This window comes from Fusarium subglutinans (assembly GCF_013396075.1).
Source record: "Fusarium subglutinans strain NRRL 66333 chromosome Unknown NRRL66333_c0000309, whole genome shotgun sequence".
Taxonomy (NCBI): domain Eukaryota; kingdom Fungi; phylum Ascomycota; class Sordariomycetes; order Hypocreales; family Nectriaceae; genus Fusarium; species Fusarium subglutinans.
This window is the reverse complement of record NW_023502372.1, coordinates 26,597-42,677: the sequence shown is the minus strand read 5'-3', so window position 1 is coordinate 42,677 and position 16,081 is coordinate 26,597. Positions and strand designations below refer to the sequence as shown.

The window sequence follows — 16,081 nt, the reverse complement described above, 5'->3', positions numbered from 1 at the left end:
TATATAAGCCTATATCTTAAGGAATGTTTTTAATATTAAGTTAAAGACTTATAATAAAAATAATTAAAGTAGCTTTTTTATTTTTTAGTAAATATATTTAAGTTTTTCTTATATATTAAATATAATTATTAAATAGGCTAAAAAGCTTATTTTAGGTAATTATATTAAGCAGTAAGTATACTGCTTAAACTAATTTAATAAAAGTATTATTTTAAGTTAATAGAAACTGCTACTAATGCTTATATTACGCGCCTTACACAATGGAGAGTTGTTCCCAGCAAGCTTATAGCAAATAGTTTTCTATTTATTATCGGCCATTGCAGTTAATATGTAGTACACTGCTAAAAGCGCAAACGTGGAATAGACAGTCAAGATAGCGGTATAAATGAAGAAGGCCAGATGGAGACGCCAAGACGAATTATATTAACTGATTTTGCATATTTTTTCTCTTTTAACGGAAGTAGTGCATAGCGCAGCTTATACTAATAACGCATCGAGTCGTAAGAGGCATTGCGTCCTGCTCTTGTTTATGACTTAAACTATAATAGCTAGAATACAAAGTAGGAGCTTTTTTAGCCATAATCAATACGATACATACAGATCCCTATAAACAGATCTAAGTAGGGGAAAATATAAGCTAAAGTAGCTTTATCTATATGTAGTATAGCTATTAAATAGCTATACTATATATAGGTTTTTAATTAAAATAAGTACTAATTTTATAGGGTATATTTATTATAATTATAAGGCCTATCCTGTATAAATATAAAGAATAGGCTTTATAATTATAAGGAATAGCCCTGTAAGTAATTTTAGCATAATAGAAATATATTACCCTAAATTTAAAAGTACTTAGCTTACCTTAATAGGCAAGAAATATGCCTATATCTATAGGGATTGATCTGTATATATCGTATCGATTAGGGCCTTTAGGATAAAAATTACAACGTATAACGCGTGCTAAGGAATTAGCGCTTGGCTCAGATCTACAGAAACCGCCAGTAGTAGAGCTAATAAAATTGTGGTCACTATGATTGGTTCGTATTTAACCTTTAGGTTTCGTTTAAACTCGTTTAAACTTGTTCTTTTTAACTTTCGTTTATAAACTTCATTGACTGGCCGTTTCCGATTTTATACTAGACCTGCTTAGCCTACTACAGTCCACTATTCTTGAACTAGCGGTTGGGACCAGCAAGTGAACCTCGTGGTAGCAAGGCCGCACCTGACACAATCGCACACTTGCGGAAAGATGCTGACTGATATTTGCCCGAGATCAGAGAATTCTGCCACTCCCATGTTATCCACCAACTCCGCCATCTATGGATCACCGAAATTTGCCTTTTCACCGCCGCTATGCTTGCCAGGATGACGAATTTCGCTCTCGTTCTTCAAATGACATGTTGTAAACTTACTCGTTCTCATGGGATAACGCGTCAACCTTCAGGAAGGCAAGGTTGGACTTGGCACAAAAACACAGCCTCTAGTCTCTTATAAGTAGCTAACGATGTATCGACCTGATACACTTGAAGCTGCACAACAGCACACATACTCAAAAAGCCTCCACAGACTCAACAAGAAACATGAGACTCACAACTATCATCGGATCGTTCGTCGCCTTTGCTGAAGCGATCAGCATTCCCAGCACCGGCACTACCTCGTTGAGAGAAGAGGCAGCAAAGAAGAACCTTCTCTTTGGTTCAGGCGCTACCAATCCAGCATATCTCAACGATTCCCAGTTTCGTGCTGTTCTTTCCCAGCAGCTCAACAGTCTCTCTCCTGAGAATGAACTGAAGTGGAACTTTGTCCATCCTGCCCAATGCCAATATGATTGGCACAAGCTCGACACTCTCGTCGCATTCGCCGATGCCAATAATATGAAAGTCAAGGGTCATGGTCTTCTTTCACCATGCTGCAACCCAGATTATGTCCTCAACATTACCTCCCCTGACGCCCTCCGTGCTGAAATCACCAATCACATAGAGGCCATTATGCATCGCTACCGGGGTAAAATGGATCGATGGGACGTTGTCTCCGAGGCCCTCAAGACCAACGGCAGCGGTTTGTCATCCAACCACTTTTACGAGACGCTGGGTCCCAGTTGGGTCGAGGACAGCTTCCGCATAGCCAGAGCAGCAGACCCAGACGCCAAGCTGTTTCTCAATGAGAATCTCGTGGAGTTGCAGCCAAAGAAGCGTCAAGAACTATACGATATGGTTTCTAAACTCATTTCAAGAGGCGTTCCCATCGATGGAATCGCTCTGCAGGTGCATATCACCCTTGAGCCCTTGGTACCTGGCGTCATTTGAGAAATGGTTGAATCTTACAGGGCACTTGGGCTCGAGGTCACCATTGCTGAAATGGATGTTCATACCTGCAACGCAACCCAACTAGCCGAGATATATGGCAGCACCATTAAGGAAGCTCTAGACGCAGGCATCACTGACATATCTTTCTGGGGCTTCACCGACAAGCACGCGTGCACGTGGCTCCCGGGAGCCAAGCCGTTGATGTTCAACGAGACCTATTACCCCAAGAGTGCTTTCTACGCGACCCATAGTGCCCTCGCTGACTTCAATGAGAGGTCTTGAGTCGATTGATGATGGGATTTGAGGTTGCCTAACACTCCAGAAGAGTCTTACTCATGTGAGATGAGGCTGACGCAAGAAGATTGGGGATAGCTTTCAACAGGTAGTTGGGTTGGGTCAAGCTCAGCAGCCGAGGTAGAAAAAAGATAGTTCACTAGTTATAAAAGCATTCAACAACAGTGTAAGACGTTTTGATAGCAGTTTAAGTAGTAATATTCAACATTTTCTTTAGCAATAACATGGGTGGCTTAATTGAACTTATGATAGAACTCTTCAACAGACCCTACTTCCAATAACCACTAGTCCCTTCAGTGCCTTGATGATATCTGACACGGCAGCTCTCTAAGGATGTCATGACGCTACATGTGTCGCTAAAGCTTTCATAGCATTCGTGAGCCATATGCCACTCCCTTGACCCCACAGCTGCTGAATCGAAGTGAACTGTATAGAAGCGCTTTAAAGTTGGTGATTTACTACATTGTCGACAAAATACCGCCCTCGGTGCCTGTACATGGCCGCTTGCAGGGTGATGAGTCAGTCCTTCAGCGATATTCCTTACGCATTCCCCGTGAGACTTAGTCATGTTCACATGATCATCCGGTTTGGCAAGTTATGTTACTCTAGAGCTTCAGAGTATTAGAATTATCACCACTGGAAGCTTTCCTCGAAATACTCAATACGCGAGCAAGACGGCACTGTCCTTGCCGCAACCACGCATCTGCTCTCATCCGCCATCTTGGCGGGACCGCTTGTGACTACTGCGATACTCTCTTCGTCTCCATCCTCTAACGCTCTATCAATAATGTGTTCTACGTTCAGTCGTGTTGACCTCCACTTCGCGAGTCTGTAGATTATCTCATCACATGCCATTCTGCCATCAACGCCGCTGACAGTCAGATATATGTTGATCTCTACCCGATCATTACCGGGAATATCGCTCAATTCATGATTCAGAACATCAACGGCGAAAGCTGACTGTCGCACAGCCCAGTGAACCTCGATCCTTAATGGCTTGTTCGAAGATGTCGTCAGTTTCGGAAGATAGGACAGGGGGACCGCTATTCCGCTTCCACCGACGATGAATAGAACCTTTTCAAAGCGTTCGAGAGGCAGAGTCTTTCCGTATGGGCCGCCAACAACCATACGTACTGTCGCCGGCTTCGGTCGTTCTTCTTCGGCATACTCCCTTAGTCGAGAAGTGAAGCTATCATACGGCCGAATCAAGAAGGTCATTTGCCGTTGGGACTTTTTCAATGGAAGCCTCAGTTCGCTAGAGGATCCATAGTCCAGCAACGGTGCATCTTCTCCCAGAGTATCTGTGTCGCCTCGGCCGGGTTCCGATATTGTTGCTATCGTGAAAGGATGGCTTTCCCAAAAGTTCCGTCGATTGAGCACCATGATATAATAGAATGTCCCAGGCTCAATGCTGTAGAGACTCGAAGAGGTCGGAACTGTCACGCGGATCATGTGAGCATCTTCGTTGTATGTGATGAGAGCCTTTGTGTTCCAGAACTTCGGATTGAAGGCCATGATGCGCAATCCGCGAACGACTCGATCAAGAAGCCAGATCAGTGCTGGAACCCACACAAGAGGATCGTAGGCACCACTGAATATCGACACATGTCTGTTCTTATGTTAGTCTACGGTGTAGCCAGAGTCAACATTGTTGATCATACCCAAGCATGGTAACGAGGATCCAAAATGATAAGACGATGTGCGTGATGAGAAAGAACTCGTAATTTTCACGCCTTACCCAGAACATAGAGAGTCCCACCAGCAGACAGATGAATATTGTGGCCTAAAGAGTGGTTAGTCAATAGTAGCGTTGTGGACTTTGGCTACTCACAAGCTCCCCAGTCCACCAAAAGGTAAATGTCCATATTTGACAGAAGTATTTCCATCCACCACCTACAAACGTCAGTAAACATATATATGAAGCTTATCCATTACCCTACGTTGCAGAATTATAATAGTGTATCCGATTGAATGTATCACGGCTTGTAAAGTGGCGATCCGACCAACCCATCGATGGAAGTTGTTATAAGTTTTGAAGTCCCAGCCCGTCAACCAGATGGCGATGTTATTCCTCATTCCAAACAGCCATATCAAGGGGAAGTTGGCGAAGGAAAGTATCCCAGTTCGATCAGATACGTGCCGCAGTACTTGAGTCCAAACGGAGGGGTAGCTGGGCATCAATATGTTAGCATGTCTTTCGAAATCGAGCCCTTGGGAGACTCACTAGCCATAACCTTCAAATATCTCGTATCCGTGTATAGTACATGCTATGTTGACGATCACAAAAGTAATGAGAGTCAATGTCTGGATCCTAGGAGGCAAGGTACCCCAGCCCCCGTAGTCCTGTACACAGCGTCTGCCAAGTGTTGCAGGTAGAAGAATATGACGCCTTACCCATGCCCTATTTCGACCTAGACTGGAGAGGGTTTGGCCGAGAGCCCGGTTCACGATGCCCACTCCGATGACCAAACCCCAGAACATCCCCATAGCCCAGCCGTAATAGTTGTGGTAGTCCCATATGAAATCGTGCGCTTCCTGTCGAAGCCCGGTTAACAAAGAACAATGCGCAGCTTGTATGGTACACTGACCAGCGTTCTGACCCATAGATCATAGTATGACTGTGAAGGAAGCATCAACGCTCCATAAACGTGTAATCGATCGGGGCTTGTGGCATTAAATCTTGTAATAGCTTCGATATCGTGGTCTGTAAGGTTATTGATGATATTGTGTGGCGGAAGATAAGAACCGCTGATATCGTGGCATGTCAAGTTCATCGAGGCAGACTCTGCCTGCCAAATATCCTCAGCGCAGTGTATTTCCCAGCAAAGATGCAGCGAAGTCTGATAAATGAAGCTGGTGCATTCCTGTACAGTGAAGAAGACACCCGGAGGGGCATCGGCAAATCGAAGAGTCCGAAATGTTTGTCGGCAGGCTTTTCCGCAATGATCTGGGGCAGCTAAAACCTCAGTATGAGAGAGGAAGCTGACAGCGAGGGAACACAGTCCCCAGCACCGCATTTTGGGGTTTGATAGAATGTTTGAAGGTTTCAGAAATCATGATAGTCGCATTGAGCAAATCGTTATCAGATGATCAGATAATCAGCTCAGTGGGTCAGCATCACGGGAATATGAGTTATTCCGATAGTCTGGGGCTAAGGGTACTAAAAACAGCTGATCAAGTCTTGGCAGCATCGGATGGGAGCTTGTTGCGTGCTATCTTCTGTTTGGGAGCTATCAAATACAACAGCTATTACATCCAAAGACCGCACGGTCGTCACACCAAGTCACATAAGAGTCAAAACCGAGGACACATGCAAATAGTTGAACCTGACACGTAGTGTGAGGTGAGCTATCATGATTGTATTAAGGCAATTGTAACTATGGTTTAGGGTAATAATCCGGTAGTAAGTGATTTCCGAGAGGTAGTTCGCCCCAGAAGCCGGAGACTTTCTGTATGAACTGTCATAAAGGTCTGGCATTTGAAAGTTGACACTATCTACTTTCGGTATAGAGCAGCCAGCTTCTGCATGAATGTTGCAGGCTCTTGCTGAGTCGCATTTGCGTCTCTCGGCCCGTTCTGGTCAGGAACATCGACAACCTCACCATCGAGACCCTTGTTGTTGACGGCGTTCTGCTGCTTGCCAAGGTAGAAGTTGGGCATGAAGAGAGAAGCGATAAGGGGGATGCAGGACAGGCAGATTGAAGCGATGGTGATATGACCGTTGACGATGGCGTAAGCACGGATAGAGCCTTGACGGATGGGATCGAAGAAGTCGTACGTCTTGAGGGTCTTGATGTTGCCGTAAATAGTGGCAATGGTAGTGTCGTCAACATTGGGCATCTCGACGTGCATCTGAGCAACCATCTCTTCAGTCCAGATGCTTGTCGCAACAGCACTACCGATACTGGATCCGAGGGTAGACCACAAAGTAATGATGGAGATGAGAGACGCAACATCATCGTGGGGAACAGAGGCCTGGACACCAACTCGAGCACCAACGACGTTGAGGGAAGAAAGGCAGAAGATGAGCTGAGCAGCGACAAGACGGGCAGTGTCCTGGGTCATCATTCCGTTGGGGCTGATGAGAAGACCATAACCGAGAATTCTGGCAGCAGCGCCAAAGATCATGAGACCCTTGTAGCGATGGGAGGCACGATGGATCAGTCCAACGATAGGGCCGACCAAGCAGAGACCCATGGTAGTGATACCGAGGAAGATGGTCCATTGATATGTAGTCCACTCCTTGATAATGAGGATGTAGGACGAGAAGTAGGTGTTGCGAACAGAAGAGGCCATCTGGTTGAAGATGTGAATGATGACACCAGCGATAAAAGCACGGTTGTTGACAATGCGCTTGGTCATCATTGGCTTTGGAGCAAGATACATCTCGTATAGACCGAACAAGATGAGAATAACAAAGCCAACAACGATCATCGCGATCATGCTTGGGTTGTTCCAGCCGCCCTTTGCGCTCTTAGCTAAGGTGATGGGCAGAAGGATCAGAGAGAAAGCAAAGCCAAGCAGGATGAGACCAACAATGTCGATGTCAATTAGACCACGGTACGCGAGCTTGGCCCAATATGTTAGGTTCTTGGGCGTGGCTTCTGTGCGACCCATTCGAACGTCCTTGGAATCAGCCATGGTGACCATTCCAGCCTTTTCACCACGTCGTTGCATGGTGTAAAGGGTGAGAATGGCAGGGATGAGAAGGGCGGGGACGAGGATGGCGAACATGCCGAGACCCCATCGCCAATCTTCATAGAAGCCATCAGCGATGAAGCCATTGACAGGCACTGTAACGATGAAGGGCAGAGAAAGGCAAGCACTGAAGAAGCCTCGCCATTCGAGGGGAGTCAAGTCAGCGACGATGATGTCACTGAGAAGGTCAAGACCAGACTTGCCGACTGAGGTGAAGCAGATACCAACAGTATAGGCAGTGAAGCCCGAGGCGCTAGCAGCGACAGCAAAGCCGACAGCATAGAAAGCAAGCACCACGACGTAAGTGGTAGGTCGAGAAGTGATATCAGCAAGCTTGCCAATGAAAGGCTTGCTAATAGCACGAATGATCTGGCCAGCCGTATTGACAGTACCGAGCTGGCTATGAACACCAAAAGTCGAAGCCGCAAGCGTTCCGAAGATTGTAGTCGTGATACCCATGTCAAGGGCGTAGGCGAACATGGTGAGACCAATGGAGATACCAAGAAGCCAGAGAAGGATTTTGCCCTTCTTTCCAGACTGGTAGAGGACCTTGTTGAAGGCCTCGACCCTTCCTACACCGATCTCCTTATGGGCATCATCGTCGGAGACGGGCGAGTTGGACGCGTCGTAGTCTTTTTTCTCGTTGAGCTCGAACATTTGCGACGTGTTTTGGGCGGCGGGGGACTGATCAGTGCTGCCCTCGGGGTGCTTAGGCGCTGACATTTTGGGGAGGGGACGAAAAAATGAGCTGTATATCGCTCCAAGACGGCAGATCAACGTAGCATTAAAATAAGAGAAAAAGGAAGCGAATAAAATTGAAGGAAGAAGAAGGGGAAAAGTCTTGAATCTGCAGCGGTAGTGTCGTCTGGCCTGACTTTTTTACAAACAGCTTCCAAAAGCTGTTTGGTCGCCCCCATCTCAGAGAGAGAAAGACAGAACCAACAGACAGTGTGCAAGCAAGGTACAGATTACAGGACCCCTCGCTCGCCGGTCCTCGGCTCGCCTACAACGGATGACAATAGTGCTGATACTCGGACGTGAGTGGGGTTTAGTTAGCCAAGACGTGGGAGGACCAGAAACAGGTGAGTCTTTTTTTTGTTTTGCCCGGCGAGTCGAAGAAAAATTATCAGATCTTGTTCATATCCACTTGTGTTGGTTGGTAGCCAAGATTATCTTCTGGTCGCCCATCTAATCAGATGCTCGCGTGCAGTAGGGATCGGCCGTCGTGTGGAGCGAGATGCAGATCTCTACCTTGTCGAGCTAAGAGCACAGTGTATCACACATTTATACAGACAGTAGAATATCCCTGGCCCCATGCGGTCTCTGATGCAGCTGTAACCATCGATCACGATTCCAAGAAGAGGGAACGCGCCGACGCATCACATGCCCTGGTCGGTTCACGGGAGAAGCAAAGTTTTCTTGACAAATCAGGGGTCCGATCAATCACAAGCTAAGATCCTGAGAGTGGCCAATTGCTTGTCCATCATGAAGATCCCTTCGTCCGTTCCTTTCCGATGTGACGGGCTTGAACTCAATGAGAAGGCATCCCGTTCATGCTCCGGCTCGTAACACATTGCCTAGAAGCTATAATACATTGACTTTCAGCTAAATTGAGGCCCTTTACCTGGATCAATACCGACGACTTGGCAGCGGTAATACTTCAAGGCTGCAAAATTAACCTTTGCGCCGTTGATGTAACATCGGTCCGCAACATTCCCACAGTCATTCGTCTTGGCGGGTGCAGATCGTTCACTCATCAATTTGATGCATGTAAGAGACTGCTTATCACACCAGACGATCTTATCAATCTATGATACTCCGTTGTCGCAGTGGCAATCCCAAGTAATCGTAACGTCCAGGCCGCGTGACCAAAATCGCAAGTAAAGTATCAAATTAATTAGATTTATGTACATCGTCTATGTGCACGAACTGAAGTAATTACTTGTGAAAATTGTGACTAAATAGAAATCTTCGCTGCATCACACAAAGATCTAAACACGCTGCCCGGACTGGCATACAGGTCCAAGATAGTGTCAAACTCAACTACTCTGCCGCTGTCCATCACAACAACCTTGTCACACGTAGCAACAATCGTATCTAGTCGATGGGCCACGGTAAGAACGGTTGCGTCGCCAACGACCTCATTTAGCATGGCTTGAAGCTTCGCGTCTGCTCTGACATCGATAGAGGCCGTTGCCTCGTCAAGAATGACAATCTTGGACTTCCGAACGAGAGCTCTAGCAATAGAAATGAGAGATCTTTGTCCTTGGGAGATGTTGGAACCGTTCTCTTTGACTTCTGAGTCCAAGTTCAGACTTGATCCCGCACTGCTGGACTCAGAATCGTGCTTCTCATTTTCTTCTGCTTCCTTATCTTGTTCTTTCGAGAATTGGCCGAGCCCAACCCGGTCTAGGCATTGTTGCAGCCACTCGTCGTCGTATTGTTGGAAAGGGTCGAGGTTATAGCGGATGGTACCGGCTAGGAGAACGGCATCTTGGCTGATGACGGAGAGGCTTGATCGGAGGAGGTGCAGGCCGACGGTGTGAATATCGACTCCGTCGATGAGGATTCGACCACTCGTAGGTTCGGTGATTCGCAATAACGCAGAGATCACTATACGACTATTAGTACTTGGCTAAAAGGGACTGTCTTTGACACTTACGTGTTGTCTTGCCAGCACCTGTACGGCCGACAATGCCGACCTTTTCACCAGCCTTGATATCAAGATTCACATCTTTAAGAGCAGGATCAAGTCCAGGACGGTGACTAAGGGTAAAAGACCGGAACTGAACATGACCAGCATGTGGCCATTGACGGGCCTTGAGCTCCTTATCAACCTCGTCGACCTGGTGCGCTGGCTCCTGCTCAATGTTGTAGGCATAATGAAGCATCCTCTCCACCGAGTTCATGTTGTTCTCGATCTCCGCACTCTGACGAATCATGTTGCCAAACACAGCCTGAGCCGTAACGATGTAGGACAAGACTACACCGCCAGACGAAGGATCAATGGTACCGCGAAGTCCAACAACCAGTAAGCCGGCAGCCAAGACAAGAGTCGTACCACAAAGGTCCAGACGGAGATTCAGCCACCGCTGACAAGAGACTGATAGCCAATAAGCTGTGTTCTCCGTGTCAATCTTGCGCGCGTTGTCGTCAACAAAGCGAGGGACTGCGCCGAAGGCCTTGAGAGTTGGAAGCCCTGAAAGTGACTCGCCGAAATGCTCGTAGATGCGACTTCGAAGCAGATTGTTGAGTCGGCGGAGTTCCCGTGAGGATGGGCGGTAGTACATGCCCGTCCAAGTGTAGACGAGAAGCAATGCGGCTGCGATTGCCAGGAAAGCCGGTACAATGATGCTGACGACGATGATTGTACCCAGGACCTGGACAAAGGTTGAGATGAATAGACGTAGAGTCTCACCAACCACGTTATCCACTGCATCAACATCTTTGCTGAATCGATGGGTGATGCGGCCTTGAGGCGTAGTATCGAAGAAAGCTACGGGCGCAAGAAGAACCTTGGACATGGATGCATGATGAAGTTTGTTGGAGCACCAGAAGCAGAACAGCGCAAATGTTGCGCTCATGCAGAATAGGCCAAGGGATTGTCCAGCACCAAAGGCGGCGTATCCTCCCATGTATGCGTCCTCAGATATGGTGTCGTACTCGTTCTTCTGCCACCAGCTGAGCCAGAGTGGTGAGACGACGCTGGTCCCTTGGTAGATGGCGATGGAGAGGATGAGGAGAGGGCCTGTAAGCCAGGCGTTGCCGAACTGCGCGTAGCGGATGTAAGTTCGGCCACTGACTGAGCCAACGACTCTTTCTTCAGTTTGCATCACCTCTTTGCCGCGAGTTGGGGTCATCTGCTTGCCATTGGGATCAGGCTTGGGTATATCTGCTGCCGAACCCTCCGTTCTGGATTCATCAGACACGGCCTTCTCAAAATCATCACTACCTGCGGTTTTAGAATCCGAGTCTGAGTCCAAGACCAGAGATGAAGACCCTGCGAACTGAGAAAAGGCTCCATCCTGGCCGTACAACTGCTCAAATGAGCCCTGCTCAGCGATGCGACCCTTTTCCATATATACAACGTGATCAGCTTGTCTAGCAAACGGAATCGAGTGTGTGACCAGAACAATGGTACCCTCATTATTACGGCGTGCCTGGTTGACCACCATGTCAAACACACGAGCACCAACATGAGCATCTAGAGCTGAGAAACAGTCATCAAGGAAGAGTAGTGGGCTTCTGCCGTATATAGCTCTCGCAAGACTGATACGCTGCTTCTGGCCACCAGAGAGTGACACGCCATTCTCTCCAACGACTGTCATGTCACCATCAGGCAAAGCCTTCATGTCCTGTTGGAGACAGCAGCGTGTGAGGACCTCATCATACCACGCGAGATCGAGAGGTCTGCCAAAGACGATGTTCTCTCTCACCGTTTCGCTCAGAAGCCATGCAGTTTGTGGAGCTAGGGCAATCTGAGACGAAGAAGTCGTGAGGCTGAGCTGATAGGAACGCGCTTGGATAATATGCATGTCGCCAAGAAGTGCCTTCAAAACGGAGGTTTTTCCTGATGCAACTGCTCCAACAATGCAGACCAATTGATTGCGCCTCACCAGCAACGAGTCGATCAACAGTCTTTGGCTCTGACTTGGCGCTTTGCTCTCTGGTTGGGTTTGTAAGGCATCCTTCTCCTCCTCCGCTGTCAGGAACTGCGAATCATCGTGATATGCGAAAGCGGCATCCTCGACTTTGATCAGGATATCAGGCGCTTCTTCCTCCTCGCCAGAGTATCCAAAACTGGTTTGCGGTTTGGATGAAGGTGAATCTGGGTCTATATCGGAAGCAAGCATGAACAATGCCAGTCGCTCCAGGGCAGCCCGAGCATCTGCAATAGCCGACAGAGCAGTCGGGAGAGCTTGAAGAGGTGTTCTCAACAACATGAAATATGCAAGGCCAGAAAACACCACGCCTGCGTCCATACCATCCTTGCTGGTCGCTCCATAGCAAACAATGCTGACGACCGAAGCAAGGGTCGGCGCCGTGTAAGAGACGGCAGTGTTAAGAGCTCGGAGAAGCATTCTCTTACGGATATACACTACCTCGTCAGACCTCAGCTTTCCGATCTTGGAGAGCAAACTCTCCTCGTAAGCGTTTGTTTTGACGAGGCGAATAGCAGCAACTGCTTCAACGACAGCCTTGACTCGGGCATCAGTGAACGGCATGCTGCCCCGTCGCAGTCGAAGTAAGCGACCCATCATGAAAGACTGAAGAGGGTACAGTAACGCAAGCAGACCAAATCCCGGCAGAGCGCTGTACCCCATAGTCCAGACGGTCAAAGCAAAACAGAGCAGCATCTGGAAGATGCTTGTCCACGCGACGTGAAAGTAGCCACAGCAAAAGTCGACTCGCGTTACATCAGCGCTGATGAGACTCATGAGCTTTCCAGTGCCGAGACCATGTTTGAGCTTAGCCTTTTCGCTGAGCTGCGTCGTTGCTCTGCGGTAAATGACGTGCATCAATGCACCACGGAGCAAGACGCCAGTCGTGTAAGAGCGATAAAAGCCATGAACGTTTGAGGTAACTGAGAAGACGAGAAGAAGAAAAAGTCCAACGACGTAGCCAAAGCCTGAGCGAAGACCTTGCTGCGATGAGTCGGTTAAAGTAGCGATGAGGAATCTGATGAGAAGAGGCGATAAGATTTGCGATAGGTCTCCAGCCAATTTGAAGAGTCCGCCGAGCCAGAACCATTTGAAGCATACATCGTTGAGGGCCAAGGTCAAGACAGTTGTATCAGTGGTATGCCTTGCCCAGAATGGTCTCCATGAGAACAGACTCGACGAAGTAACAGGCTTGCGTCCGCGATTCGCAGCAAGTCTCGCTGCCCAAGCTTCTTCCAGGCGATTTGCATGATCTTCTGCCAATCTGTGACCTGGCATGTCATACAAATCGTCTGCCTGAAGAGGTCGTGTATAACCCGTTCGCAAGAGACGTCCTAGCCAGTTGAAGGTCAAAATCGACAACCAATTTGCTTCAAGCTCGGGCATAGGAAGCTTGTCTTCATTTTGATGCTCGACATTGTCTGGCGTAGGGGCTTTTGGCGCTGTGAGTCTTTGCTGTATTGGCTTGGCTGACAGGAACGGCACTCTTCTGTACCACTTCCTCGGGGGGAAGCTCTTCCCGTCGTTGTGAGCCATGGTGGCTGAGACCAAACTTGCTTCTCAAACAAGTGTCACTCGGCAAATGGCATGGCACGTCGATGGCTCTATCACTAAGGTCTAGGCTGTTCAAGACCCGACGTGAGCTTCATGCTTGTAGGTCCGTATTCGGAGGGATCTCCCAAAGCAAAGCAGGATCCAAAAAACTGTGTGGATACATACCTGTTCAGGTAGGGTGTGCAGATCAGCAATAATTCCATTCAGGGTTACATCGCAGGCTGCAAGTTATACGCGATGGGGACAGTATAAGTGGATACGAAAACGGACACCTCAAGTGTCTTGGCTTCCATCACCTTCCTCAAACCGTTGATCTAGGGGGATGCCTCCCTCTTCCAGCTTAGGAACCTGTTTAGCCTGTCCTGTTTCTTCTTGTGAAATCCGTAACCGCTTTCCGATTACATAATGTGCCGCGGTGGATACAAAATCAAGGAAATTAAATAAGCTTACAGTCGCTTCCTCATTCGAGTTTAACCCCGGCACTTCATCCCATTTAAAGGGGAAAAGAAATGCCGATCTCCACACAGTATGGGGCGATATATGCGCCATTTGTCAAGGGTTGACCTATCAGAGGAGACATGTGAAAGACGGCTCGGTACGGTGAAACAAGCATAAAAGTTTTGGTGGCATATGACATTGGTGGGTTTTCTGACCTCGTTCAGGACGGTTTCTTTACCGAGGACCTCCGTCGGTTTCCAGTGCACCGGTTGTTCTCAGAATTATCTCTTGTGAAATCAGTGTGAATACTGGAATAAGATTACTTGAAAACGGCACAGGGTAGAAATCCTTCGAGGCCATGTTGGAATGTAAGGATGCATGTGAGACACTCAAGCTTGGCTGAACTACCCTGGATTGAATTGTCTGGGGGCACACATGTCATGTCACATAATTGAACTGCCTCATCGGCCGCAGCTGAATGAGATTGTGAATGAAACGTAGAGAGTAGACTAGTAACTCTTTTGAGCATGATCATCGTATCAAGCTGGCCAAACAGAGAGAAGGTAATCAGTATTAAAACTCCTGGTCTGCTTCCGTATCTTTGTCGATAACGACCTCTAGGCAATCGTAAATCCAGCAATCACTCTTCATATCATTATCGTTATCTTTGTGAGTCCACTTAGTTATCTTGTCCTCGTCTTGGCTTCCCACTAACAAACACTTATAGACGTTGTTGCCCAGCATGACTACTGACCGCACCACTTCCGTCGCTCCCCCACGTAACCCGACGCCACCAACAGAAGCTTGGGACTCTTCTAAAGAGACTTCGTTCAGACTCCCCGACGGCGAAACCAATATCTGGATTGCCAATACTGGTCATGGTGATGGAAATGACTACCTCGTTGGATCTGGCGATACTACATTGGCGCGATGGTCAGTGGACGGGCGAGAGACCAGAATTTCACCAGCCATGGTCAATGACAACAGAGCTCAAATTGGTCCTGTTTTTGAGCTAGAGATCTTGAACTCTGACGTCGCTGATCCTCGTTCGCCTTTTGCATCTCACGGTAGACAGCAAGACCTCGCTATGACCTGGGCGTCTATCTACGCTCTGTGGCTGCACCCAGATCACAGAGACGATGACTTGGTAGCTATCTCTGTTGACAGTCAAAGAATTGGCGAATACATCAAGTGCACTGGCTTGGGTGTGCTATCCCCATTCTCACCTACTACAACTCCCCGAGAGACCATTTACTGGCTCTCTCACGATGCGTTCTGGCAAGGCGCTGGAGCACCAGACTCACAGCACTGGCTTCAATCACGACCCGAAGTGACATCATTCCCTGGCTTCAACGGCACAATGGGCGTCTTCGCAAACCAATTGGGCTTCACGCGCAAGGGCAACGTCTGCACCGTTCATCCCGTTCGACCTCCCAAGCCCAAGCCTGGCACTGTCATCTACTCCCGCTTCATCGTCGAGCTTGGTCAGCAGTTACGAATCCGACACATCGACGCGTCCAATCCCATTCACTTCGAGACATACAAGCGGTGGCAAAACTCCGACCGCGTCAACAAGGCATGGAAAGAGCGTGGGCCAGACGAGCATCATCGAGCATACCTTTCCAAGCAACTGGAAGATCCCCATACCATGTCATGTGTGTTTGAGTGGGACGGAGAACTCGCGGGCTACACCGAGATTGGATGGGTCATGGAGGACAACGCAGCGTGCTTCTTTGGGTCCAATTGCAACATCACAGTGGGCGAGCACGACCAGAACTCGCACATTATAGTGGGAGAAGAGCGTTTCCGCGGCGGCAAACGGTATCAGGCTGTCGCCACGTCGATCAAGCACTGCTGCTTCCTGCGCGATCCTCGCACTAAGCAGGTGATAGCTGAACCTGAATACGATCTAAACCACGTTCAGATCCAGGACAGGTTTTTGCCGCAGGAAAGGAAGAAGCGTTTCCACCTGCCACACAAGACGGCCATGCTGTTCGCCCTGCAGCGTGAGCGATTTTTCCAGGAGGCGCATTTTGTCTAGTTAACATGGGGGAGGAGCTTTAGTTCCATTAGCATGGTAGATCGACAGACCGGACCCTGAAAAATTGAGACATTCTTTTTCGCAATTGT

General features: G+C 48.2%; 5 protein-coding genes across 5 annotated transcripts; 2 read left to right on the top strand and 3 right to left on the bottom strand.

The window, feature by feature from the left end:
* Positions 1-1,580: 1,580 nt before the first annotated feature.
* FSUBG_13095 (glycosyl hydrolase family 10) lies at positions 1,581-2,588 on the top strand (the record flags this gene model as incomplete). The annotated part of the gene is made up of 2 exons (XM_036677950.1): positions 1,581-2,288; positions 2,343-2,588. The coding sequence occupies 2 exons, from the start codon at positions 1,581-1,583 to the stop codon at positions 2,586-2,588; spliced, it is 954 nt and encodes a 317-aa protein (XP_036531447.1).
* Positions 2,589-3,230: 642 nt separating this feature from the next.
* Positions 3,231-5,617, bottom strand: FSUBG_13094 (ferric-chelate reductase; the record flags this gene model as incomplete). Its single annotated transcript, XM_036677949.1, has 7 exons — positions 3,231-4,209; positions 4,262-4,383; positions 4,432-4,493; positions 4,541-4,770; positions 4,825-4,943; positions 4,995-5,135; positions 5,189-5,617. 7 exons carry the CDS (start codon positions 5,615-5,617, stop codon positions 3,231-3,233), a joined length of 2,082 nt encoding a protein of 693 aa, XP_036531446.1.
* Positions 5,618-6,095: 478 nt separating this feature from the next.
* Positions 6,096-8,021, bottom strand: FSUBG_13093 (siderophore iron transporter; the record flags this gene model as incomplete). The annotated part of the gene is made up of 1 exon (XM_036677948.1): positions 6,096-8,021. The coding sequence occupies one exon, from the start codon at positions 8,019-8,021 to the stop codon at positions 6,096-6,098; it is 1,926 nt and encodes a 641-aa protein (XP_036531445.1).
* Positions 8,022-9,255: 1,234 nt separating this feature from the next.
* On the bottom strand, positions 9,256-13,495 carry FSUBG_13092 (multidrug resistance-associated 1; the record flags this gene model as incomplete). The annotated part of the gene is made up of 2 exons (XM_036677947.1): positions 9,256-9,911; positions 9,961-13,495. The coding sequence occupies 2 exons, from the start codon at positions 13,493-13,495 to the stop codon at positions 9,256-9,258; spliced, it is 4,191 nt and encodes a 1,396-aa protein (XP_036531444.1).
* A 1,198-nt stretch (positions 13,496-14,693) lies between these two features.
* FSUBG_13091 (lysine n-acyltransferase) lies at positions 14,694-15,992 on the top strand (the record flags this gene model as incomplete). The annotated part of the gene is made up of 1 exon (XM_036677946.1): positions 14,694-15,992. One exon carries the CDS (start codon positions 14,694-14,696, stop codon positions 15,990-15,992), a length of 1,299 nt encoding a protein of 432 aa, XP_036531443.1.
* Between the last annotated feature and the right edge of the window lie 89 nt (positions 15,993-16,081).